The following is a 27,189-nucleotide window of genomic DNA, read 5'->3' as shown; positions in this document are numbered from 1 at the left end:
GCGGGGGGGGGGAGGGGGGAGGCGAGAGACATAGCTAGACCTGCACTAAAGAATTAGATGGGACTAGGGAGAGATTGGTGGCAGGCAGACCAGGCATGAGATGATCAGAAGATGCACTAGAATGGGGGCAATGTGAGAGAAAAGAAGGGGATATATGGAAGAGATGTTACAGGGCAGCTAGGTAGCATAGTAGGTAGAGTGCCAGACCTGGAGTCAGGAGGACCTAGATTCAAATATGGTCTCAGACACATCCTAGTTGTGAGACCCTAGGCAAGTCGCTTAACAACAATGTCCAGTCCTTGCTGATTTTGTGTCTTAGAATTGATACTAGGTCAAAAGTTAAGGGTATTACCAAAACAGTAATAAACCTTAAGGGCAGATTGGATATGCTGGGTGAGGAAAAAGTGATGAGACAAGAATGATACCTCAGTTTTGAGCCTGAGTGAGTGGTAAGACAGTGGCGCCCTTGGCAGTAACAGTGAAGTTAGAAAGAAGAGAGGGTTTTGAGGGGGAAAGACAGTGAGTTCCATTTTAGACATGATGAGTCTAAAAGGTTTACAGAACATCCAGTTCAAAATATCCAAAAGGTATCTGAAGACAGGAGAGGGGGTGAGCAGGAAGGCCAGGGTGTAGAGATAACTGAATCCATGTGGAGCTGATAAGACTGCCAAGTGGAATAGTATAAAGGGAGAAGAGAAAAGGGCCCAAGATCAAGCTCTAGGGAACAGCCACCTTTAGTGGAAATGACCTGTATGAAGATCCAGCAAAGGAGACTTGAGGAGGAGTGGTCATATAGGAGAACCAGGAGAAAGTGGCAACATGAAAATCTGGAAAGAAGAGAGTATCAAAGGCAGAAGAGAAATCAAGAAGTTCAATGAAGACTGATAAAAGGCCCCTAAATTTGGCAATTAAGAAACAGTAACTCTGGAGAGAGCTGTTTTAGTTGGATGAGGTCATAAGCCAAACTGTAGGGAGTTAAGAAAGTAAGAGAAAAAGAAGTGGTGATCATAGACAGCCTTCTCAAGTTTAGCCACAAAAAGGAGTCACGACATGGGACAAGAAACAGCTAAAAGGGATGGATGGATCAAGTGAGGGTTTTTTGAGGTCAGAGGATCTTCAAAGTCAGTCTATTATAGTTTTAGGCAGCTTGAACTATATGGAGGTTTTCTCCTCCATTAGGCCCAAATCTGCTTCGCTGCATTTCCCACTCCCTACTTCAAGTTTCTCTCTATGGAGCCAAAAAGAACAAGTCTAATCCTTCTTCTAAATGGCAGCACTTCAAAGACCCGAAGACAATTATATTTCCTTTAGGTTTTGTCTTCAAACTAAACAGTTATCAGTCCTTTTAATTGGTTCTCATATAATATGGCCTCTACATCTCTCAACAGTCTTCACCTTCCTCTAGACACATTCCAGTTTGTCAGTGTCCTGAAAATGTAGTGCCCAGAAGGAAACACAATCTTCTTACAGATATGTTTAAAGTAGGGCAGAGAACAGAAAGTCTATCAACATTTTGGAGCAGCATGTCTATATTAGTGCAACCTAGGATCAAACTGTTATTGAGATTGAGATTATAATCCACTAAAGTATAATGTACACAAAGTACAGAAAGTATAATGTTAGGCAAAACAAGATTATAATGAGCAGATACAGAACTAAGAGTGACTGGACTATAATTCAAAGTCTAGAAAAGTCAGAGTGACGGCTGAGTAAAGTAAGACTACTTAGACTAAGGGTAGATAAACATGTGGACCTGGCAAGGGCTGTGACTACCAGAGCCAATTGGGATGGGTAGTCTGTTTGACTAGCCTAGTCTCCAAGGAATTTATAACCCAGAGAAATAGCACTGAATTTTGGGTCAGAGTATTAGAGGAGTCTGCTACTCACTACGTATCACTTAACCTTTTTGAAGAACCTCATTTCTTTATCTAAAAATGAAGAGATAGACTAGATGGCCTCTCAAGTCCTTTCCAGATCTAAACCAATGATCTTATAATAAATAAGCCTATGACCAGTTCTGTTACCTGGGTGACCTTGGAGAAGCCATCAAACCCCTCTAAAATTCAGTTTCTTCTTCTGAAGAATAAGGGAGTCACACAAGATGATCTTAAAGGTTACTTCCAATGCTAAATCCTGGGACTTGACTTTTTGTTCTTGGGTCTGTAACTCTTGGCCTTATAGTTCTAAACATCTTCTACCTAATCTGAACTCAACTATGCATCTGTCTATATGCTGGCTTCCCCACTGCTTTGGTTAAATACTGTGGACTTGACCTTTAGTCTGTCTAATAAATCTAATAACTTCTGACCTACTGGATACTCAGTTACTTATATAACATAAATGACAAAAGCCAGCATACTGTTTGATATAAAACATTAGATAAAGTGTCAGGAAACCTAGGTTCTGATTCTGAATCTGGGTGACTTTAGTTTTCTCCCTCTCTGGGCCTTTATTTATTTGTAAAATGCGAGGAGTAGAGCAGATGATCTCTAAGGCCCCTTTAAGTTCTAAAACTCTATTAGTTTCTTTAATGAGAATTCAGCTAACTGTTTAGTTTTTGGCTTCAATCAAGTCCAAGAGCACAAAAGCAGAAAGAGTAAAGGTGCGATAAGAACTCACATCTCCTGACTCCAAGTTCACTCTACTATCCCATGCTCCCTCCTTCCTTAAGACTCCCTCAGGAGAAGGCGAATTTAACACCCCCTGCCCTTGGCCAAATATTCCTTTCACAAATGAGCTGATATGCTCATCAGCATCATCCTGAAGAATAGGTTCAAAATGTCTGAAGGTTATTTGTTCCCCAAGAACCTCGGCTCTCAAAATCCTGAGCTCACTTCCTGAATCCTCAGGAGTCAGAAGCTCCTTTGAATCTTGCCAAATGGGAGATCAGCACTAAGTAATGAGTCAATCTATTTTTAGGGGATTTCCATAGGGAAGCATGCCTGAGTGTTTAACAATTCTGATCCCAGAAGCTCCCCTTCCCCACACATCTCTCACTATCCCACTTGGAGAAACACTACTAACATCATCTTCTGGAAACTGACCAGGGCCTGTTTTTGTTAACTCCGCCCTTCATATTAGAGAGCTTTTAAGCACATTCTGGGAGGAAAGGGGGGAAAATGTACTTATAAGTAGCAGTCTCTAAGGCATAGAGTTTTGCTCCTCTTTGAGTACATGTGATTCTATATTCAAACAGGGCAGCTGACAAAAATTATTTATCCTCTCTAGTAATTAGCTCATTAATATATGGAATGAAAGAGCTTAAATGTGTTTCTGGCTGGCTCATTTGCCAACCTGCCTACAATACAGTGCCTGGGGCAGTTAAAAACTAGTCAGGACAACATCATTTTGTCAGGCTTCTATTCAACCAGAGTAAGCAATTCTTCCCTCCCCTAAACTCTTATGCGATTTGATACATTATGCTGAGGACTGTAGTTATGTGTGTCTTCTGTACTAGACAGTAGAGGCTGCCATCAATTGATGTCCCTCTTCCTACTATATCACACACAGAGGCCTTTAGTAAACCAGAATTTACCAGTTAAAGGGAACCCAAAAACCACCCAGGCTGTCAGAGAAACTCCATGATGCACAGTGCTAGATTGGAAGCTGGAGGCCAGGGTTCAATGAAGTTTGACTATATATTGTCACTATACTTGTGATAAAAGTCAAATTAACTTCTTTGAACCTCAATGGCACTTGACTACTAAACTGTTACAAGGGAAGTGTTTTCAAGCACTATATAACCAGGAATCATTATCAATAAGCAATCTGACTTTTACTTGAAATATGAATCCATTCTACAAAATTCCTGAAGGTACTCAGGGCTATCCAGTAACAGAAACAGCATACAGTAATAAGTTTTTGGCCATAGATCATTCTCTGACAGAGGCTGGATGACCACTTGTTGGGCATGATGGTGTAGTGCATTTTATTCTTCCCCTAGGAGTTTAGAAAGTGACCTCTAAGTGATAAGTTACTAGGACTTCAATCAGTCACATCAGCTCTGCATTATGTCAGACCATGACCAGTCACTAGAACCTATGCATTCACTTGGAATGACAGGGAACTTACTATCTCATGAGACAGCCCATCCTACTGCTAGGGAGCTCTATTTGTCAGGAAGTTCTTACAATACACTAGAATCTGCTTCCCTTTGGCTCCCATCTAAACATTCTTCCTCATTCTTTCCTCTGAAGTCAGGCAGAATGATCTAACACTTCCTGCCATGCATCTACATTATTCTATGTTGCTTTCCTAAAAGATAAAATGGTAGCTCTGCATCCAGGACACACCTTAATTTATCTACTTCCAACACTATGGAAAGCAAAAAAAAAAACTCTAATAAAAACTGGGACCTTACAGGTTCATAGGATTTTGAGTTAGAAGAAACAGATTATCAATTCCCCCTGAGACTCAAAGAGGACCAGAACAATTTGTCCATGTAAATGCCAAGGCAAGATTTGAAATCCAGAGTCTAGAAGACTCCAAATCCAGTGGTCTTTCCACTGCCCCCTGACAAGAAGCCAACGGCTTTTCTGCAGTCATCACGTTCTTCTGGAGCTAGTAATATGTAATGCATATGCTGCTTTTCTGAGCTGCCATAACAAGGCACCACTTGTGTGGATAACATCTGATTTCTTCTTCACTGACTGGCCTGCAGTTAGAAATCCACACGCCTGGTCCTCCCTCCTCTTCGCCTTGGGGGAAGGGGAACTTTCCAAACATATCTCAGGAGGCTAACTTCCCTGACTCTGCTATAAAATGAATTAAAAAGGAAAGACTGGCCACTTAAAACCACCAAGACAAACTCTGATCAGCGACAGGAAAGGACAAGCCTCCCTGTGCTGGTACATTTGGAACAGACTGAATGAGGGGAGGGGGGAGCAAAACTCCTTTGTTGGTAACAGGAGCCAAGATGCATTAGGTTAAGCTCTGGACTCAAACATTTCAGAAGGAAAAATAAATCTCTATTGGAGAAACAATTTTCATTGTTGCTTCCAGGGCTCTTAACCATCCTAACTGGACTGAGCAGTGCAAAAAGGCCTGCAAGCATGCACCTGGCCAAAACTGAATTGCTAGGTTTTGAACAAAGCCACAAGTAATTAGCTATTACCCCCCAGTGAACTCATTCCCCTCACATGGCCATGCTGTATTTTACTTCATTTTTTGGCATGAAGGAGAAAAAGGTCTGGCTTGAGAGAGAGAGAGAGAGAGAGAGAGAGAGAGAGAGAGAGAAAGAGAGTGTGACCTCTACCTTACTCTTCTTTTTTTAAAGGTAAGAGAAAACCAGAAAGTTTAAAAGCAAACATACATATATATATATATATATAAACATTAATGATGAAAACCATAGAACTTAAATAGGTACCATTAAAAGATGGAGGGCCAAACAAGGTCTGAAACAGAGGACAAGTTTTGGTATTTAACAAATGCTACTTCCTAATAGTATATGCTGCAATTAAGACTAAATGGCACTTTTCCAATGCAGAAGGAGAGAGACAAATCTGAAGGATTTAAGTTCATAGGATTTAGAATAGAAATAGAAAATAGGTCATCTAGTCCAATCTCTTCATTTTACAGAGGAAAAACCCAAGACCCAGAAAAAGTTAAATAACTTGATCAAGGTAATGAGTAACTTAGCTAACAGCTGCCTTCCCAGAAAAAAAAGCCTTCTTTTCTCATATAGCAGGATCCCAACAAATCTGAATTTTAAAAATGAAAAAGAGAAGAATCTCTCTGGTAGGCTCATGTTCAATTAAATGGTAAGGGAATTAATCATGTTAATAAATTACCTTATGTTTATATAGAACCACAGAGTTTATAAACTACTTTTCTCACAATAATATTTGTACTACTTGTTAACAGAATTAGGATTTCCATCTGACAGAAGAAACTAGAGTTCCTGAAAGTTAAACAACTCAACAAAAAGATCAGAGAGCTAATCAAAGACACCAAGCACCAAGACTCCAATCCCTCGACTTTACATTTGGCTCTCTGCAACACCACATGGACTATACCCACAGTCTCAATTAGGACTAGGAAACCTGGGTTATTGGACCAAGATGAGTAGAAGAGAGATGGCAAATCCTATACTCCTCCACATGTAGAAATGCTGGGATTTGTGAAATCTCTCTGGGTGTCAGTTCATATAGGTAAGAAGGGCATACAAGACAGAACTCATATGGGAGTCCATGCTTTGCACACAGTAGATGCTTAATAAATCTCTATTGAATTGAACTATGGGAAGTGTATTGGCAAAGTAAAATCTGGCTAGAGAAGAACTGACAGACCACTTATAGGGAGACTCAGCTGAGACCTGGGATAAAGAGTTAAAAGCCCCCATGGTCAAGTCCTAACTCCAATACTTAATAGCTATAGGACCACAAGCAAGTCATTTAAGACTGAGACTCTAAAAGGTTTCATGTGAAATTCAAGACAATCAAAATTTAGTGCAGATTGTGTAAAGGTCTTATTTGGTGAAGCCAAACTCTTGAGAACTGTGCCCAGGATAGGCAGGAGCTAGCAAGTCCTCGGCTAAGCAACAAAATTTTCTTCAAACAGGAGCCAGGGATGACAGGTAACCTTGCCTGAGGACTGATCTAGTGACCTCATAGAGGAACAGGTTCAGTAGTGAAGCTTTTATATCTATTAAGTCCTCATCCACATTGAAAGAATCATAGCTCTGTCCAGGTACCTGGAGGACCTACAGAGCACCACTTTTTGTCAGAGAGTTAAGAATACTCAAGATTTCTTTCTTCTTGGAGTGTTGTGAAGATAGCACCCTAGAAACATGTTATTATTACTATCATTTTGCCTCATAGTGCCTCAAAATAAGAACATAAAAGAAGAAAACTGGATAGCACAAAGGAAGAAGCATTGCATTTGGAGTTAATCCAAATCTGAAATTGAGGTCTAACCTCCATTTCAACACTTATGACTTGGGGGATCATCACCACTTTTCTGGGCTAAAATTTGCTTGTCTATAAAATGAGGGGAGTGGGCTAGCTGAGCTCTAAGGTGCTTTCCTATGTAAAGTCCCCTCCTCTCAAGACCAATGCAGTGAGAAGCAGGAAGAGGTTCCTCACCACACAATTTCCTATAGATTCTTCTCCCTCACTCAGTTAATCTCAATCATCTATTTAAAACATGTGTCATTCCATTTTAGTACCAGGAGACCTCCTGTCTCTTACCCATGCAGCCTTCTTCATCCTCAAAGGTTCTAGTCTTTAATACTCTCTTCCGTTTTCTCTTCTTTTCTCCACTTGAGGCCTGAAGGATCAGAAATGACAAAGCAAATGTAACTGACTGATAGCTGCACAATCCCAAGAGATGGTGACAACATTTCACAAACTAAGCCACTGAATACTTTTGAGCTGGAAAGAGAAGGAAGAATTCTATGACTCTGCAGAAGATGGTATGTAGTTCAGGCACTGAGAACAGCTAGGTATGGAGAAAGGAGGAGGATGTCACATGTGAGGAACAGCAAAAAGGCCAGTCTGGCTGGTCTATGGAATGTGCATAAGACATAAGGCCAAAAGAAGGTTGGAGAAGCAGAGTGGGATCAGGTTGTAAAGGACTTTAAAAACCAAAGGGAAGAGGCTACTGCTCAACCTGGAGGAAATAAGAAGACAATGGACCAAAGATCAGGAGAAAGGCTAAGCCTGGACATGTAGATGTGGGAATGATCTGCAAAGAGATGTTAACTACTCCTTTGGGAGCTGATGGGGAGGCCGCCTGGGAGAACACACAAAGTGAGGAGTGGCATATAACACTGTAAGATTACAAACCTAGAAAAATAGATGTCTAAATGTCTTAGACTTAGAAATCTAGAAGACTTGAGTTCAAATCTTGACTGAGACTTAATATCTATGTGATTCTGGACAAGTAAACTAACTTCTCTGAGTCCTGGTTTCCTCATCTATAAAAAAAAAAAAAAAAAAAGTTTGCCTTGATATCCTCTAAGATCCCTCCTAGCTCTAAATCTATGATTTATAAACAATAATGGCCAAGTGAGAGTGTGAAGACAAAAGAGGAACATTAGGAACATTAAACAAACCTCTAACCAATGGCAGAATATAGTCTTGAACTTAGATCTCTAAAGTCCCAGTGCTTTCTTCCTTCCATGCTGATTTAGCTCCTCCGGGAGAAAGCTCTCAAGGCTCTTCTCTCTCTCAGGCCAGAATTTTTCCAGATCCTCTCAGTTAGGGGGTAGGTTATTTATCTTTTCTTTTCTTTTTTTTTTTTTAAACCCTTGTACTTCGGTATATTGTCTCATAGGTGGAAGAGTGGTAAGGGTGGGCAATGGGGGTCAAGTGACTTGCCCAGGGTCACACAGCTGGGAAGTGGCTGAGGCCAGGTTTGAACCTAGGACCTCCTGCCTCTAGGCCTGACTCTCACTCCACTGAGCTACCCAGCTGCCCCCCCAGGGGTAGGTTATTTTTCAATCAATGCACATACATATTTTTAACTCTTAGTTACCTACATTAGTCCAATTTAAATTAATAAACACTTATTAAACACCTACTGTGGTCAAGACACAAATGACACAAGGACAAAAAAAAATCTATGCTCCTGCTAAGGGGAGTACAATACTCATAGCAGCAGCTAGCATTTATAAAGCATTTTAAGATTTGCAAAGAGTTTTACATAGGTTATTTCATCTGATCCCTAAAATAATCTTGGGAAGTAGATGCTATTATTATCCTCATTTTACAGATGAGGAAACTGAGACAAAAAGGAGTTAAGTGAGTTGTCCAGTCACATAACTAGTGTCTGAGGTGAGCATCAAACTCAATTCTTCCTGACTTCATGCTTATGTCCAGCACTTATTAGCATTATGCCTAGCACATAGAAGGCACTAAATAAATGTTTACTGACTAACTCCTATGCTAGTACTTGCTCACTGACTGATTCAGAGGGAGTCATTGAAGCTTCTTAAGAGGGATTGTCATAATCAGACTTGGGCTTTAAGAAAATTATTTTAGAAGCTAATTCACACTGGATTAGAGAAGAAAGATTAGAAAGCAAGGAGATTAATTAGAAGACTAAAAAAGTCCACACAAGATATGAAGAGTTCATGTTAAGAGAAAAATAGGTAAGAAATAGATGATATAGAGAAGAGTGTTACATCCAAATTTCAGGACTCAGAAGATTTAGGTTGGAATTCTAGCTCTGTCGGTTTCTATGTGACCTCAAAGGTTTTAATTAACTCCTTGAAGACCTTAGCTTCCTAAACTGTCAATTGAGGGAGAACAGTGTCACCCTGCTCACTTCACAGACTTCTTATGAGGGTCAAACAGAACTCTCTACATGAAGTGCTTTATCAATCAACAAAACAAAAGGAGCATAACTGAATGAAAAGAGCACCAGATTTGGCAGCAGCATGTTGGGGTTTCAAATCCTTGTTCTGCCATGTCCTAGATGACTAATATGTCTAGGTAAGTCATTTAAATTTGTGAGGCTCAGTTTATTCATCTGTAAAATGAAGGGGTTGGATTCATGTCTCCTGAAGACTATTCCAGTTATAAATCAATGAGCCTCTGGTCTATAAGCCTATGCTAGATCAGTATCCACTATTATTATTTCCCTATTTGCTAAACTAGTGCACTATGCAACCTCCTTATAGAAGAGTTGTTAGAATGCTGTAAAAATGAGTCAATTGAATCTGCCCTATTTGTCTCGTTTTGTATTTTTAGCAAGCTGTCAGTCATATACCTTGAAATAGCTAGGAGACTTCATCTCAGACCATCTCAGGTTCCCTTTGCCAAAAACCCAAACCAAAGAGAAGGGAATAAGTGTGGCAACTCTGCCCCACACAGGTTTAGGCACAATGGGCAGACAGCAGGCATACAACTATTTAAGGGCACATGGGTAAAAAGCCTTCTTCAATTGAATAATAATTCATGATGATAATCAAAGCAGCAACAACATCTATTTATATACTGTATTTTAATGTTTAACAAAGCATTCTGTGCACAATCCTATGGCACTGGTAGGGGAAATATCACCCCTACCCTACAGAAGAGGAAACAGATTCAGTGTTGACTTGTCCATGATTATCCAAAAAGCATAGGCAATGTGGCAGAGGCAGAGATGTAGCAGTTTTTAAAACATCAGAGAAAGAAGGAAGACTGAAAGGAAACAGGAATTCCCAGGCACATTTTTTACCTTGATGGAAGGAGGCTCTGGTTCAGTCTTCGGGGCTAGCTCAGGAAGGGGAGATTGAGGAGGACCTGAAGGTGGTGACTCAGCTTCATAAGCTTCTGGAGAATCTGGCAGAACTACAAGGAAAACCAATTAGAGAGATCAGAACTATATGCACTATCTGGTCTTCTGCTTATACTTGCCTTTACCAGGGGGATTTATGGTATCACGCAAGTTAAAATAAAAGAACACAAGTCTTTTTTCCTTACCAGTCAGAAAGCAAACAAGAGATTGTACATTTAAGTCAACCTATGTGAATACATAAACAGCAGATTGCCCCAAATGGATGGACACAATTGACAGTCAGAGTTGGGCAAACAAAGCCTGCTTGGGGGTCTTTCTCCAACAGAGACATCATCATACTGTGGCTGGAACTTGTGGTTTGAGAGTATTTTCTTAGTCAAGACTCAGATTTCCAGAGTGTCAGAGCTGGGCTAAAACATATATACACATTACCCAGAGGGTCGGAATTAGGAGGGCCCTTACCATATAATATATGCCAAGCACGGCTAGAAGAATGTGCTAAGTCCTAGTCCAGGACAATTCTGAGGGACTTATAACAAATAATGCTATCCATCTCCAGAGAAAGAACTATTGGAGTCAGAATGCAGATCAAAACATACTATTTTTGACTTTATTTGTGTTTTTTATTTGGGGGTTTCAGTTTTACATAAGTATTATTTCGCAACAATGACCAATATGGAAACATATTTTGCATGATCATACATGTACAACTCAGATCAAATCACTTATCATCTCAGGGAAGGCAGAGGGAAGGGAGGGAGACAATTTGGATTTTATAATCTCAGAAAACAAATACTGAAAATTGTTATTACATGTAATTAGGAAAATAAGATTTTTTTAAAGAGGAGAATGTGCTAATGAGTAAACATCATCTATTATTATTATTATTATTATTATTATTATTATATTATTATTATTATGGTAATAGGGAAAGGACCTTAAGACATTATCTAGTCCAAATCCTTATTTGAAAGAGGAGGAAACCAAAACCTAGAAAAAGGCAATGACAGAGCAACAGCAGCATTGCTAGGAAATAGCACAATACAGGCCTGAACTTGCTCTCCAAATTCGTAGCACTCTCTTTCCTCTGTATGAAGAAGCTTCCTCTGGCTTCTTTGCTCTTCCCTCAGGAAGAATGTTCTACACTGGGAAGACTGGTTGGTCAGCCAGTCAACAAGCATCTATTAAGCCTTTACTGTGTGCCGTGAGCTGGGATAAGCATGGGGGATATAAAGAAAAGCAAAAAAACAAAAACAAACCCAAATTTTTTTTAACCATTACCTTCTGTGCTAGTAACAACTCTAAGACAGAAGGGCAAGAGCTAAGTGAATGGAGTTAAGTGACTTGCCCAGCATCACACAGCTAGGAAGTGTCTTGAGACTAGATTTGAATCAGGCCCTCCTGTCTAAAGGCCTGGTGCTCTATCTGCTGAGCCACCTAGATACCCCAAATCCATCCATTCCCCCCATTCCCCTTTCTCCTTCTCTCTCCCCCCTACATGGGGGTTAAGTGACTTGCCCAGGGTCACACAGCTAGGAAGCATCTGAGGCCACATTTGAACCCAGGACCTCCCATCTCTAGGCCTGGCTCTCAATCCACTGAGTTACTCAGCTGCCCCTCCCTTCCCTTAAGAAGCTCACTTTCTAGTGGTGAAGACAAGATGTAAATAATTATGTGCATATAAGATGTATGCAAAGTAAAATGCAGGCAATCTCAGGAGGCAGGTATTAGCCTATGGAAGCTCTTCTGGCTAAGGAAAATGAAGGAGATCCCATCTGTTAGCAAATGTGTAAAACCCATGAGTAGAAGTCTTAAATCCTCAACTTGACTTATTGCTCAATCAGCATAATGAAGTGTTTGGAGAGGGGAACGAGTAGCTATTTTGCCTCACCTGATCCCTGAATCTCATGCCTTGATTCAAACTCAATAAGAAATTTGGATCTAAAATTCTCCCCACTGATTAGGTCAGTCAGTATTAAAAATTATGACCACACAGGGTACAAGGCCAAATGACCTGCAGAGGTGAAGAAGATTGAACCTTGGCCAATTATGAAAACATAAATTATCCACTGCAAGCAAACAGTAAACTTTGGAATAAATGATACAGAAACACAATGGGATGTTGCCCAGGATACTGGACTGCAGTCAGCTGGAACAGGATAAGGAGCTAACATAGGATAAAAAGAAAGCAGAGAACCAAACAACTTCTCTCTGAGAAAGTAAAGGGTGCTAAAACAGACAAACTAGAATGTTTTTGTTTTGTTTTCCCAAGAGGAAAAAAAACAAACAAACATGTGGCTCTTAACGGTCACTACTCCTCTTTCTCAGAGCTTGGATAATACTTTGTTTTTCATTTTCTAATGTGTCATCTATTAATGCATATTAGTAGTCTATAGATCATCTCTCTCTCAACTCTTACCTAAACACTATATATACATCCCTCTGGTCCCTAGCACAATGCTCAGTGCACAACAGTTGCTTAATAAATGTTTGCTGAGATGGTTCCTGGCCAGGATGGGTGCTTGAATGGGGAGGTGGAAGCCCTGGTCCCCACACACAGCTCCAGCAAAACTCTCAAGCTCCCCCCCAGTGAATAAGGTTCAGGAAATGCAGTGGAAAACAGAAGACCAAGGGCAACAGGAGAGGGGACTGCTGTTCAGGGTAATCTCACAGAGCAAAGTACTGTTAGAGATAGGCCTGGGACATTGGGGACCAAGCCAAGCTCTCTGTGTGTCAGTGGTCAAAAAGCCCTGGGGCTATGATGGCAAACCCATGGCACCTGTGCCAAAAAGGGCATGCACATCATTCCCACTCACCCCTAGAGTTCATTACTAGAAAGGCAGAGGGACTAGGACAGAGCTGCTCCCCTCCCCCTCTCCGCCACACTTTCCCGCCCCTCTGCCCAGCAGCCAATGGGAATGCACAAGGGGTAAGGTGGGTGGCTCACAGGTGGCAGAGTTGGTGGGGAGCAGAGCGCTCGGGCCACTCCTCTCCCCCTCTCTACACTTGCTGAGGACATTTCTCACTTCACCGTCCCCTCCATCCAGCAGCCCAATAGGAGTGCTTTCTCCCTCCCCTGTGTGGGTAAGAGGGGATGGGGGGGAGCTGAGGCAGGTCTCAGCACCTCATCTCTAAAAGGTTCGACATCACTGTCATAGGGTGAGGGCCTCAGAAGCTCAAAGAGAGAGGGGGCGAGTGGGGAACAACACAGTGAGGTAGTATGGGATTGCAGCTCCTAGCCACTAGTATAAACAACAGTTCCACGAGACAGCAAGAAATGATAGAAAAGACCCAAAAAAAATCTTTCTGGAATCTAAGAAAATCCAAGATACCTGATATCAAAAAACAACTGACCTGAGAAACAGCTCAAGGAGAAATAATTTAAGAATCATTGGAGTAGGAATAGCTAGGTAGCACAATAGACAGAATGCCTTCTCTGGAGAGAAGGGGTCCTGGTTTCAAATTTGACCTCAGATTACTTCTTACCTATGTGTCCCTGGGCAAGTCACAACCCCAATTGCCTAGAACTTCCTGTTTTTCTGTCTTAGAATCAATACTAAATCTGAAGTAACAGTTAAAAAAAAAAGCCACTGTACTACCTGAAAGCTATGATTAAAAAAAAACAAAACACCTGACAAATATCAATACATTTTAAGAAATCATAAATTAAAACTACGTATCTATTAGAAACAGAGGGCAAACTGTAGATAAAAAGATTCCACTCATCACCTTAAGGAACTCCAAAAGGAAAAGTTCTAGGAATGATATTCCAAAAAGTACCCACTTCAAAGACAAAACACTATCCTCCTCCAGAAAGAAGCAGTTCAAGTACTAGGGAACTGATAAACAAAACCTGGCCACTTGCACTAAAATCCAGAGCAGATCCCAATGCAAAATATTCCAAAACGTAAACAAGATCTAGGCTGACAACCAAGAATAACTAAAGCTAGAGTAAAAATGAACCTTTAATAGAAAAGAGGATTTCAAGCATTCTGATGAAATGACCAGAGCCGAGTAGGAACTTCAGGGAAATTAAAATATATATACATATATACATACAGATATATGTATATATGTGAATAAATAAATAATTTAATTTATGAATGAGTGAATTCGTCATTATCATCATCTATATAGCTCCTCTCTTTTTTTAACCCTTACTTTCTGCCTTAGAATCAATTCTAAGTATTGGTTCTAAGTAAGGGCTAGACAACTAGGGTTAAATAATTTGCTCAGGGTCACACAGCTAGGAAGTGTCTCAGGCTAGATCTGAACCCAAGACCTCCCATCTCCAAGCCTGGCACTCTATCTACTGAGCCACCTATTTGCTACTATATAGCCCTCTAAAGTTTGTGAAACTTTTTGTTTAAGTTACTTCATTTAGGCAATTTGGAACTATGCTCAAAGGGTTTAAAAGACTCTCTGCCTTTTGATCCAGCCATACCACTGCTAGGTTTATACCCCAAAGAGATCAAAATACTTACATTTATTTATATTTATAAATATTTATAGCCACACTCTTTGTGGGGGCAAAAAATTAGAAAATGAGGGGATGCCCTGTGATTGGGGAATGGCTGAACAAATTATAGTATCTGTTGGTGATGGAATACTATTGTGCTCAAAGGAAAAATGAACTGGAGGAATTCCATGTGAACTGGAATGACCTCCAGGAATTAATGCAGAGTGAAAGGAGCAGAACCAGGAGAACATTATACACAGAGACAGATACACTGTGGTAAAATCGAATGTAATGGACTTCTCTACTAGCAGCAATGCAATGATCCAGGACAATTCTAAGGGACTTATGAGAAAGAATATTATCCATATCCAGAGAAAGAACTGTGGGGGTAGAAACACAGAAGAAAAAAAACTGCTTGATCACCTGGTTTGACAGGGATATGATTGGGGATATAGACTCTAAATGATTACCCTAGTGCAAATATTAATAATATGGAAATAGATCTTAATCAATGACACATGTAAAACCCAGTGGAATTGCTCATTGGCTACAGGATGAGGGTAGGAGGAGGAGAGGGAAAGAACATGATTCATGTAACCATGGAAAAATTTTCTAAATTAACTAAATAAATGAACTTATTTTAAATAAATAGCATATATAAATAGCACATAAATAGTAAATGCAAAGAGTTATATAAAGATATAGTGCTAACATTCTAATAGGAAAAAAATAAATGTCCCTCAAAACCTTAATATCTTCAAAGGATATTAAATGAAACTACAAAAAAAAAAGAGATGGCTTGAGGATGAATTAATTCTATTCTGAGGAGTTTTTAAAATAGAAAGAAAAAATGGTCAAGGGACATGAATAGGCTATTTTCACATGAAGAAATCAAAACTATCAATAAGCACATGAAAAAGTTCTAAATCCCACCTGATTAGAGAAATGCAAATAAAAACAGCTCTGAGGAATCACCTCACATCTAGCAGACTGGCCAATATGGCAACAAAGGAAAGTGATAAATGTTGGAGGGGATGTGGCAAAATTGGGACATTAATACATTATTGGTAGAGTTGTGAATTGATCCAACCATTCTGGATGGCAATTTGGAACTATATGCAAAGGGCTTTAAAAGATTGTTTGTCCTTTGATCTAGCCATACCACTGCTGGGCTTGTACCCCAAAGAGATAATAAGGAGAAAAAAAAAAACTTGTACAAGAATATTTATAGCTATACTCTTTGTGGTGGCAAAAAATTGGAAAATGAGGGGGTGTCCATCAATTGGAGGATGGCTGAACAAATGGTGGTATCTGATTGTGATGGAATACTATTATGCTGGAAGGAATGATGAACTGGAGGAATTCCATGTGAACTGGAATGACCTCCAGGAATTGTGCAAAAAGAAGAATGAAAGCAGAGCTAGAAAAACATTGTACACAGAGAATGATTGAAGTGCAAATAGGATACATGTCAGCCCTGCAAAGCCTTGCTGCAGAGTCTCTGACAGTTGAGGAAGAGTTTAGAATCTTAAGGAGTAGCAGTTGACCCTGGAGACTCGTGGAGAGTGGAAGGGTCAATCTGATCTCTGTTTTTGGATTGAAAACCTGACCTATATTCTGCAGCTTTTCTCTTAAAATGTGTTAATTTATTTCCTTTGAGTCTCCCTAACCTCCCTTGTTCCCATCATCATTTTTCCCTTCCTAAATCTCTTGGGGTTTTGAAAAGAGGCTGGACCTTGGATTTAGCTTTCAAACTTGGTAGGCATAGTTTACCTGTAGTCAAATAGGGCTTACCCTTGTTACAAATTATCTTTAATTATTGTATCCAACTTTCCTATCCCTATAGGCTACAAAACCTCAGGGCTGATTTAGGCAGGTTCCTATTTCAGTCTCACACTCCTGTCTCCCTCCCCCACCTGAAGCTTTGTCTAGGTGGCTGTTAGAGTTACCTTGTGTCCTCTATCCCTTCCGATCAATCCTAAACTTCAATAAACCCTGTTTTGTCACGTAATCAAAGCCTTTGGGTTACTTCATTAGTTGATTGATAAGAGAGGGAGAAAGGAGTAAGGAAATAGCATTCTCTCTGGGTCCTGAGGGATTGAAGGTGTCCATTTTGAAGGAAGTGAGATCTCAATACTTCCTCTGAATCTTCCTTAGGGATCCTGAGAAACTGACTAGAAAGCCCTCTAGTCAGTTTCAAGCCGTTCTTGGCTGGCCCTAACCTTTGTCTGTAGAAGTGCCCTTCCTACCTGGAGAACTCAGTCTGATCCCTTTAGTGTCTCTGTCTTCAAACCTGTGTCCCAGTCTCTGTTTCCCAGGCAATAGCTGTTTGCCCGAAGTATCTCATCCTATCCTTAACAACTCCTTATACCTCTGTGTTTATAAACCCAGTCATTCCCTTACCTCTCCTACTATCTCAATCTAATCCACTTTACTGCCTTAGGGATCCACAAAACCCTATCCACAGTGCTTTATCCCCTATTCACTCTACCTTTAGTCCTTTGCCTGCCTTATCCACTATTACAACCCTACCTCTGCCTTAATTTCCTTATTACCTCCAGCCCTTGGTCTCATATCACCCTATTGCCCTATTCCCTTATTACATGATACACTGTGGCGCAGACTAGTATAAATAACTTTCCTACTAGCAGCAATGCAATGACTCAGGATAATTCTGAGGGACTTAGGAGAAAGAACACTATTCACATTCAGAGAAAGAACTGTGGGAGCAGAAACACAGAAGAAAAACATATGATTGATCACATGGTTTAACAGGGATATGATTAGGGTTTTGGCATTAAAAGATAGCTGTAAATTACAAATATGATTAACATGGGAATAGGTTTTGAACAATGATATATGTATAGCTCAGTGAAATTACTTGTCAGCTCTAGGAGGGAGAAGGGAATGGGCGGGGGAGATCATGAATCATGTAACCATGGAAAAATATTCTAAATAAAAATTAAATAAAAGAAAATAGAAAGAAAAGGGGATAGGAACAGGATAAACATTTATACTATTTACTATGTGCCAGTCTTACTTTAATAAGAACTTTTTATAAATCATATTTCATTCAAACCCCTCAAAAACTCTGTGAGGTAGATGCTATTATTATCCTCATATTTCTGTTGAGGAAAACTGAGGCAAATGGGCAGAATTTTACTGTTGTAAAATTTGGGGCTTTCTTGTTTCTTTCATTGTTTTGACTTTTACTACAAAAAAAATCTGTCTTGTTTAAGGGGTCTTAGTTGCTAGTGGGTTCCCTTTATCTTGTTGGTATCTTTATTATAATTTATTGGAAAACTTTTTGTTCTTCTGAATAAATCTGTTTTAGAGGAAGATGAAACATATTTGGTGATTCATTGACTCAACCTCTTCTAGTACCTTCTCCTGCATGATGCAGTGTCAGGAAAGGCAATACTAAAAGCAATGAATAAGTCAGTTTGGGACTGGAAAATGAAGAAACTCAAAATACAACTGGGTGTTTTTGAGAATTTCTGAAACATACATACATAGATCAAAGCCATTTATCATCTGGCATCTCTAGCTCTCCATAGTGATGCTGATGAAGATTCAGATGAGTTTTCACTGTCTAATTTTTTATTCATCACATTTAAGAGTTTAAGCCAATACTTTCCTAAGCCTTCTGGTTTTTTATTGTTTTAATTGCTTATAAAACAAAAGCAGAATCACAAGTGTCTGGGCTAAAAAAAAAAATGTCACGTGCTATCTAGTCCAATCTATTGCTAGTCAAGGTCCAACAAGCTGAACCAGTGGTCATCCAGTCTCTTGTTGAAGTCATCCAAGGAGGGGAACTGATTATATCTCTAGTAAAAGCCTGCTACTGTGGGAGAACTTTCAGTTTGAAAGGTTTCCTTCCTGACATGAAATTTAAATGTACCTCTCTGAATTATTCATTGGGTTCTAGTTCTGTCCTCTAGCTAAAGAGAATAAGTATATTCACTCTCATATGTGAATAGTTCTGATTTTTATAAAACAGATAAGTTTATCCAAAGATTATCTGGAAGAATTCTTTCAATAGATAACTCTCTTGCCATGTTCAAAGCACTGGTATTAATTTCCCACCGCTAGAATTTAACACCCTGAATGAGTTGGCATGAAAATTCAAAGAGCTCCCAGAAACACCTTTTCCAAGAACATGAATGGAAAATAAAACTCAATGATAAAATTTTTAAAATAATATTTGGTGAATTTAAGCAGTCAAAGAAAAGTTACTTAATTAAATGAGTCATTCCTAGAATCTATTTCTAGGTTTTTTAACTGACTTGCTTGAAACGAAAAGAAAAAACTGAACCAATCTTTTCAAATTAAAACATCCTTTTAAAGCAGTTCAATTTAATGTATTAATTTTTCAGTGCTAAAAAACTAGAAATGTCCACTGCTAGGATTTTATATAGGTTATTTGTGTGAGGTTTTTTAGCTCTGAGAATCATAATAGTGATAAGAAAAGTGTTAGAAGAGTCTGTGAAACTCTTCCAGTTTAATTCTAGTCTGACAAATAAATTCCCCTCAAGAATCTACAACAAACTATTATCCGGTCTCTACCTGAATCCTTCCAAAGCAGAGGAAATCACAGAACAAAGAAGCCCCAACAGAATATTAAGTCTCCCCAATGTGTAAAGGGAACCCCTTCTTCCCAGGGTCATGAACTTTCTGCTCATCTAAGCCAGCCCATTAGCATGGCTGGAATACTCCAAACAGAGCCCTAGGAAGGGAAGTGACATGGAGAAATAGAGGTCTATAAAAAAATAAGACCGTGGAGGAGATCAGCTTCTTCTCTGGAGGTCTTTGGCTGGGGGTGTTTCTGTGATTCAGCGTTAGTGGCTCGGGCGGAAGATACTCTCGTGGGCTGGTAAGATTAGGGTGGAAAGCTAGAAAAGAGCCTATTTCCTCCCCTCCCTATTTCTTTCTTAGACTATATTTATATTAAAATTAAACTGTTAAAAGCTACTATCATCCCTGTGACTTGAAGATTAATTATTTTATAAATGGCGACCACAACAATCTTTTTTTAAAATAATACTATATCTCCAAACCAATTTCTAAATATTACATTTGGCAAAATATTGATTTTCAATATTACACCAAGTACCTCAGAGGACATCTGGTTCAATGCATTCTTGGAAAGGAATCTTTTTTGCAATGTCCCTAATAAGAGGTCATTCAACTTGCCTTCCAACAATGGGAAATCTATTCTTTCCAAGGAAAGTTGTTTTGATTTTTTTTTTTTCAAAATCTACATCTCTGCATCTTTCTCCCATAGCCCCTCATTGTACCCTTCCCTGTCACTTCCCACTCTGGCCCTAGAAGAACTAATGTCTCTTCCCCTCATCTGCTCTACAAATATTTAAAGGTAGCCATGATATCATATAAGCTTTCTCTTCATATTTAATATTATTTCTTTTGGAGGAAAAGTGCTATAGAAACATAAGCCCCTCTGGTGTCTAGAGAAGACAGAATGAAAACTTCTTGAGTTCATTCACAGCTCTGACTCTCATTTCCCTCCTAGCAAAATGGAATCATTTTTTACCTCATTCACAGGAGGGCTTTAAAGATTAACCAGTCAATTAAAAAAAAAACATTTTAAATCCTTATCTGGGGCAGTTAAATGGCTCGACAGATATATGGCTTCAGAAACTTCAGGCAATTGCCTAGCTTTTATCTCTCTTTTGCCTAGGAACAACTAGCTCGACAATTAGGATTAAGTGATTTGCCCAGGGTCATATAGCTAGGAAGTGTCTATGGTCATATTTGAATCCAGCCTCCCTCCCACCCCCAATTTCCAGGCTTGGCTCTCCATCTACTAAAGCACTCAGCTGCCCCTCAAAGCCATCTCTTGATTTATATTGTTCCTATGTGAATTCTGAGAAGTAAATGAGTAAACTTAGATCTTCCTGACTCTAAGTCTAGTGCTCTATCCCCTGCAACCTAGCTGGCATACCTCTCAAAATAGTCAAAAATGAAGGGAAAATACTCATGGGTATAAAAATGTTATTAGTAGCACTGATTGTTGTAGCAAAGAATTGGAAATAAAGAAGGTGTTTACCAAGTGGGAATGGCTGAAGAAATGATTATATATGAATAGGGATGAGCCTTGTGATTTCGCTGGCATCATGTCAATGCAACCTGGCACCATCTCTATGTTGCCTGGAGCCCTGAGGTTAGGTGACCTGCTCAGAGTCCTACAGTCAGTAAATATTAGAAGTTCTTGGCTTGAGGCCAGTTCTCCCACCATACGCTGAACTCGGAAATAATGTCAGTAAATAGATATTACTGTACCATGAAAGATGATGAAAGAAACAGAGAGAGGGAAAGCTGGGGAGACTGGTATGAAGTAATACAAACTGAAGTCAATAAAACCAGGAGAACAATTTATACAATGACTTCAATAATATAAAGGAAAACAACTTCCAAAGACTTAAGAAATCTGACTGATGCAATGACCAACTCCAGAAGACTGGTGATAAAAGCATAGCTTTTCCTTCCTGGCAGAGATGTAATGGACTAGTGGTGCAGAACAAAACAGACATTTTCAGACTTGGCCAATGTGTGGATTTGTGTTTCTCAACTATGCCTATCTGTTTCAAGGAGAGCTTTTATTTGGGGGGGTGGAGCAAGGGAAGAATGAGTTAAAAGTGATATTGAGGCAAGGAAAAAAGAAATGAACATCAGTGCATCATTAAAAAAAGGCACAGAAAACAGAATGAGGCTCAGAAGGGGACACAGAGAAGCAGAATAGCATTTGTACCATCATGTTAAATTTAATATATACTTTAAAAGAAAAAAGTTCTGTGTAACAAGTCGGGCCTCTTTTTTTCTGTCTTTCACATACAGAAATGTTCATGTACTTCATTATCTTCCTAATAAAAATTATTTTTTAATATGCATTAAATTTCTTCTTGTTTCCTCCTACATCAGGGGTTGGCAACCTTTTTGGACGTGAGAGCCATAAACGCCACATTTTTTAAAATATAATTTCGTGAGAGCTGTATAGTGCTCACAGTGCCGCTCCTGTAACAGCACCTGGAAAAAAATTGACTTCATGGCTCCTGCAGAAAGAGCCATATCTGGCCCTCAAAAGAGCCAGATATGGCTCGAGAGCCATATATTGCCGACCCCTGTCCTACATGCTTATCCTTGACAAAGGGGTGCTCCAGGAAGTGTATCTTCCCTTATTTTCTAATTATTTTCCTGTGTAGTCTCACTGAGCTCTTTGTATTCTTCTCCTCTTAGGTTCTCAGTGGTTTCCTTTGGTTTTTATTTCATCCACATGCTTGGAAATCTAACTTTCAACAGGCTTAGTCAAGTCATCTCAGCAAGTGATATGAAATAAATATAAAGTAACAGCCTCCCCACTCCCATGGTGGGATATTCAATTTTAAAAATCCACCCTAGACAACCAATCACTGAGAAATCTAATTCTAGAAAACACTACTTTCCTAGGATGTCTCAAAATTCACATCTTCTTATCATTAAACACCTCAAAATCAGCAGGTAGAACTGAAAATGGAACTCATTATCTTTCTTCAGAATCTGCCCTCCTTGCTTACTTCTGTATTTTTGTTGCTGGTGCTACTGATTCTCTAGTCATCCAGGTTTTTCTCCTATCCTCATATCCAGGGTGGCTAGCTGATACAATACCTAAAGTACCAAGCCAAAAGTCAGAGAGAGATCTGCGTTTAAATCCATACTCACACTGTGCAACCCTGGACAAGTCACTTAACCCTACTTACCTCAAATCCTCATCTGTAAAATGGGGACACAATGGAGGGGGAAATAACAAACCACTCCAGTATCTTTGCCAAGCAAATCTCATAGACCAGGTCCATGGAGTTACATAGAGTCATAAATAACTGAACAACAAATCTCCATATCTAGTGAGATGCCAGGTCTCCCAGATTCTTTGTTTCTCCAATATCTGACCCTTTCTCTGTTCCCATGGCAGCCCCTCCAGCTCAGGCCTTCCTGGATTTTTCCTTAAGAGCCTCTTTCATCTCCCTGCTTTCTGCTTAGATGTGTCCTCAGTGACTACTGCTGCTCTGCCAGCAGCCTGGGCCATCAGACGGCACATCCAGGAGCTAGCTACATGCCTGTGTACTGCCTTCCTTGGGATCAGGGTTCCTATCTGCAGCGGAGGCTGTGACCACCTTTAAGGCAGACCTCCAGAGATTGTGTGGACAGAGCAAAGGCCATGTGCCATCATCTGTAGCCTGGACATGTTCTGTCATGCCAATCCATATGTGTTCCCTTCTATACTAGGCTTCCTTTGAAAAGGTGTCCCTAAAAGTTCTCTACCTAGGAGGCTGGAAGGCCTCTTTCCAGTTTCCCTCTGTACCCTCAGAGCTTAACAGCGGAAGCATTTCAGAGAAACTCATTCCAGTCCGTGCTACACACACACACACACACACACACACACACACACACACACACACACACACAACCTATCCTCCCCCAGATACAACATAGATATTCCTGAAACATGAGTTTGACCATGGAACTCCAGCTCAAGAATCTTCAATAACTCCCTATTGCCCCATGACAAAATAACTCCTCTGCCAACATTTACAAGCCTTTGCCATCTGGCTCCAGCCTCTACTCTAGGTTGCCTTCCCAGTACTCTGTCTCATGCAGCCCTGGTCTTTTCCTTGACTCCATCCCTCCATCCCCAGGGTTTGTGTCTCCTGTTTCAGGGACCCTCTCCCTCCTCACCTCCACCAGCTGGAATCCTAGATCCCTTTAGAATCCAGGCTCAAGAACTATCCTACCCAAGTGTTTCCTGACACCCATCCCACCCCCGTCACTCTACATTTACCACTTGTATATTTCATATTTTCTGTGTGTATGGTTTCTACTCAACAGAACGTCAGCTCTTGGAAGAAAAGGGACCATTCATTTTTGTGTGTCCCCAATGCCCAGAAAAGGACTTTACAAGCTTCAGACACTTATTGAAGACTCAGGGATCTGAACAGAATCTGGGGATTTTTTTGATCTGCCGGTTTCTTCTGAAGTTTTCCCCACATTACCAGCAATCTGCCAAATCCATCCTATTCCAGAGGCTCCACTCATGTTGTGGGTTCTACTAGGAACACAGTCCTTTTCAGTGCAGGCTGCTTTCTGCAGGACTTTTTTCTTTCTCAGTTAACTGAAGTAGTTTCATCATGGCCCAGAGGTGATCCTGAATTTTTGATGGTTAATTATGCTGCTGGAGATCCAGCTCTGAGAGGTCCTTCTGAGTTATGTCCAGAGGATCATCACCAGGGTATGCCATGGTGGGCCCACCAACCTGTCTGCCCTGGTGTGGCCCTGGTGCCACCTGTGTTGGGAAGAGGGCTCACACCAGGGAGATCAAGGATCTTCTGAAGCACTTATGAAGACAAGTGCAATCGGTTGCTTTGTACTTGCTTAGCAAAGTTCAGCTGGTGCGAGGGTTTCCACCCCTGGTGAAGATCTGGGACAACTAGCTCTTCTCTGGAAATGTGGTATGCGTTCTATTGGCCTTGTATTGCCTTCCCTTCCCTCTTCCCCCAAATTAATTACTGCTGAAATTCGAAATGTTAAAGTTTATCTTCCTGGAAATATTCACAATTAAATTAGATAAACATTTAATAAGCATCAAAGTCACTACTGAAGCATTTTGGATGGGGATGACTTTAGCTAAAAGGAGGTAACTAGGAATTTACTCCCTGCTATCCATCTATCTGCAACTCAAAGAATTAGAATTGAACTAAACTAAGCATATGCAACACAGGCAATTCAGGCTTCCAGGGAGCGCACGGACTATACTCAACCCAAGCTAAACTCATCAACTTTGTTGCATATAGCTTTAGTCCAATTTGCACTTGCTCCCACAGATGCTCTGTTTATCGCTCTAACACACACCATACCATTTATACTGCACCGGAGGAGGAAGAGAGCCCCCCTACAAACCAAAGAAATTTCACACTCCATTCTGGCTAGACCAGGGGTCGGCAATGTATGGCTCTCGAGCCATATCTGGCTCTTTTGAGGGCCAGATATGGCTCTTTCTGCAGGAGCCATAAAGTCAATTTTTTTTCAGGCGCTGTTACAGGAGCGGCACTGTGAGCACTATACAGCTCTCACGAAATTACATTTTAAAAAATGTGGCGTTTATGGCTCTCACGGCCAAAATGGTTGCCAACCCCTGGGCTAGACCAACAATCCACCCAGATCAGTGTAGATGACCATAAAGATATCCACACGTTTCTAACTTCTTTTTTAAAAGCTATTATCTTCCATCTTAGAATCAATACCAAATATCAGTTCCAGGCAGAAGAGCAGTAAGGGCTGGGCAATGGGGGTTAAATGACTTGCCCAGGGTCACAAAGCTAAGAAGTGCCTGAGGCCATCTGCAGGCCAGGCTCTCTGTCCCTGAGCCACCTAACTTCCTGCTTCTACCTTCTTTTTTAAAACTGCAACCTAAGTGTTTTGCTCATTTGTCCAGACCTATAATTTCTTGAGTATAGAGAACCCATGGTGTTAAAGAAGCCTCCTCTACCAATAGGGCTCTATAAGTCCTCTGTACCAGGTTGTCAAACTCGAATAGGAATGGAGCCCCTACCAGCCCCATATTGACTTAGAGCACCACAAACTAACATTATCTCTTAAACAGTATTTTTATTTGTTAAACATTTCCCAATTCTCTCTTATGCTGGCTCTGCCTCACTGGGAGTTTTCTGGGCTGCAGATCTGACACTTCTGCATTCTCTACCACCCTGGCAGTGGCCTGGGGCCAAGAGAGATTCTGTGACTTGGCCAGAGACAAAGAGAACTCCTCTCCTTTGTCAGTCTATCTCACTGTAGCACAGAGAAGAGAAGGAGCTCTCAGAAGCAAAGACAAAGGAAGAGAAGGTCTAGGCAGGACTCACCAGGCCAGGAAGGCTTCAGATCTGCATCCTCATGACATGCATGGGATATGTTCAGCCTCCATCCCCACAAGGCTGGCTAATGGGAATGAATTTTTCTGGCCAGAACAATTCATGAAGACTAAGTCTGGAAGGGGGTAGAAATGTGAAATGGTAGAGAGAAAACCTGTAATGATGAAATCATGAATCTACAGAAGTATTTCAGAACTAAGAGTATACAAAGAAGTTACTTGTCCTCTCATTCCCACGCGGTGCCCTAGATCTTCATTTCAAGATATTTGCCATGTGATAGACAATGTATCCTTAATGAGAAGCATTTGGGAGAGTTCCTGCCAGATAATGCCCCCACTGATAGGCCTCACTTGCTCTACTGCCCTCCTACTCCTCTCTCATCAGAACAAAGTAGGCAAGACAAGAGAGGCTGGCAAAGAGAGCGGGAAGGAAGGAGGGTCTAGTCCTATCTCTCCAAAAGGAGTAAACAAAAACCTATATATTTTTGTAAACAACTCCCTAAGATTTTGCTGCTATTAACTTACCCTTTAACTGTTGAGTAAAGTTAGATTTTGTAGCCTCACCGTTTGTCTTATCAATTTACAGAAGAAGGAATTTTTGCTCCTCTGAGTCAGGAGAGCTGAGGCATCCTTGTAGCCCAGAAGCCAAGATGAGATAAGAGATAGCTAACAGAGTTCAGTAAAACCTAGGGTACAAGCCTATTAGAGGAAAAGGAATCTCTAATAAAAAGCAGTTCAGAATTCAGTTGTGTCTGCTCTCCTACCATCTAGATGGGAGAATTGTGTTTGCTTTTTTGTTTTTCTTAACAAGGAGTCCAAAAGAATGTCTAACTATTTGGATCTGATTCTGAAGAAGAGTCTGTTTTCCAAGGAAGGGATTCTAGAGAGATCCACAATTATGAGCCCCTAACTAGGACCTTCCTTATTCTAACTAAAATAAAGTGCTTTCAGAGCCTGGATAACCAGAGTAAGCAAAAAATGAAGGACCACAGCCAATCCCACAAACAAAATATAAATAACTCTTACCTTCATCTTCACTACTGTCTGACTCAGGAAGTTTAATTCTTCTCCTCTTTTTCTTCAGGTTTTCGGTTTCTTTTGCTTCATCATCCGAGAGGTCAGTCCGCTTTCCCCTACTGCCACCCAAGAAAAAAAATGAGCATGTTTCTTCTTAATATCTTCTTACCATTTCTCCCTGGCCCACCATCAACCACAGTGTCTTTCAAAAGAGCAGCTGGTGGGGAAGGAGTCAGCCCCAGTGATTGGGGTTGAACTGCAGAGAAAAGTGGGCCAAGAGAATCACCTAACACCTAGAAGGTACAATCCTGTTCACGGGATGCAGCAGGAGGACCCTAAATAAGTGAAAGGAAATTAGGAGCCTGCAGTATCAAATTGGTGAACTGCCTTACTAATCTGATCTTCCTACGTGGGTGCCCCTCTACTAAGATAGTCTACAAGTGAGCTCTTTCTATCAATGGATTTTGTATTTGTGAGATAGTGTATCCCAGGTTTATTGGGGAATATATTTTGCTTGTTTGTTTGCATTTCAGAAAATACCCATACTTTCAAAAAAAAGAAAATGTTCCAT

The 27,189-nt window shown here is 40.4% G+C and overlaps 1 protein-coding gene across 2 annotated transcripts in view; it reads right to left on the bottom strand.

Moving 5' to 3' along the window:
* Positions 1–27,189, bottom strand: part of POLD3 (DNA polymerase delta 3, accessory subunit) — a 69,738-nt gene that overhangs the window by 2,228 nt on the left and 40,321 nt on the right. Inside the window, exons 9-11 of one of the 2 annotated variants that reach the window (XM_044668140.1) lie at positions 26,628–26,737; positions 10,168–10,280; positions 7,191–7,269 (exon numbers count right to left, since the gene is read on the bottom strand). In XM_044668140.1, the coding sequence (XP_044524075.1) occupies positions 7,191–7,269; positions 10,168–10,280; positions 26,628–26,737 (302 nt within the window). The remainder of the gene's footprint in view (positions 1–7,190; positions 7,270–10,167; positions 10,281–26,627; positions 26,738–27,189) is intronic. The other variant, XM_044668142.1, reaches the window with a different exon arrangement.

Source organism: Gracilinanus agilis, chromosome 3 (assembly GCF_016433145.1).
Source record: "Gracilinanus agilis isolate LMUSP501 chromosome 3, AgileGrace, whole genome shotgun sequence".
Taxonomy (NCBI): Eukaryota; Metazoa; Chordata; class Mammalia; order Didelphimorphia; family Didelphidae; genus Gracilinanus; species Gracilinanus agilis.
The sequence above is the reverse complement of the archived record's forward strand: the minus strand, read 5'-3'. Positions and strand labels throughout refer to the sequence as shown.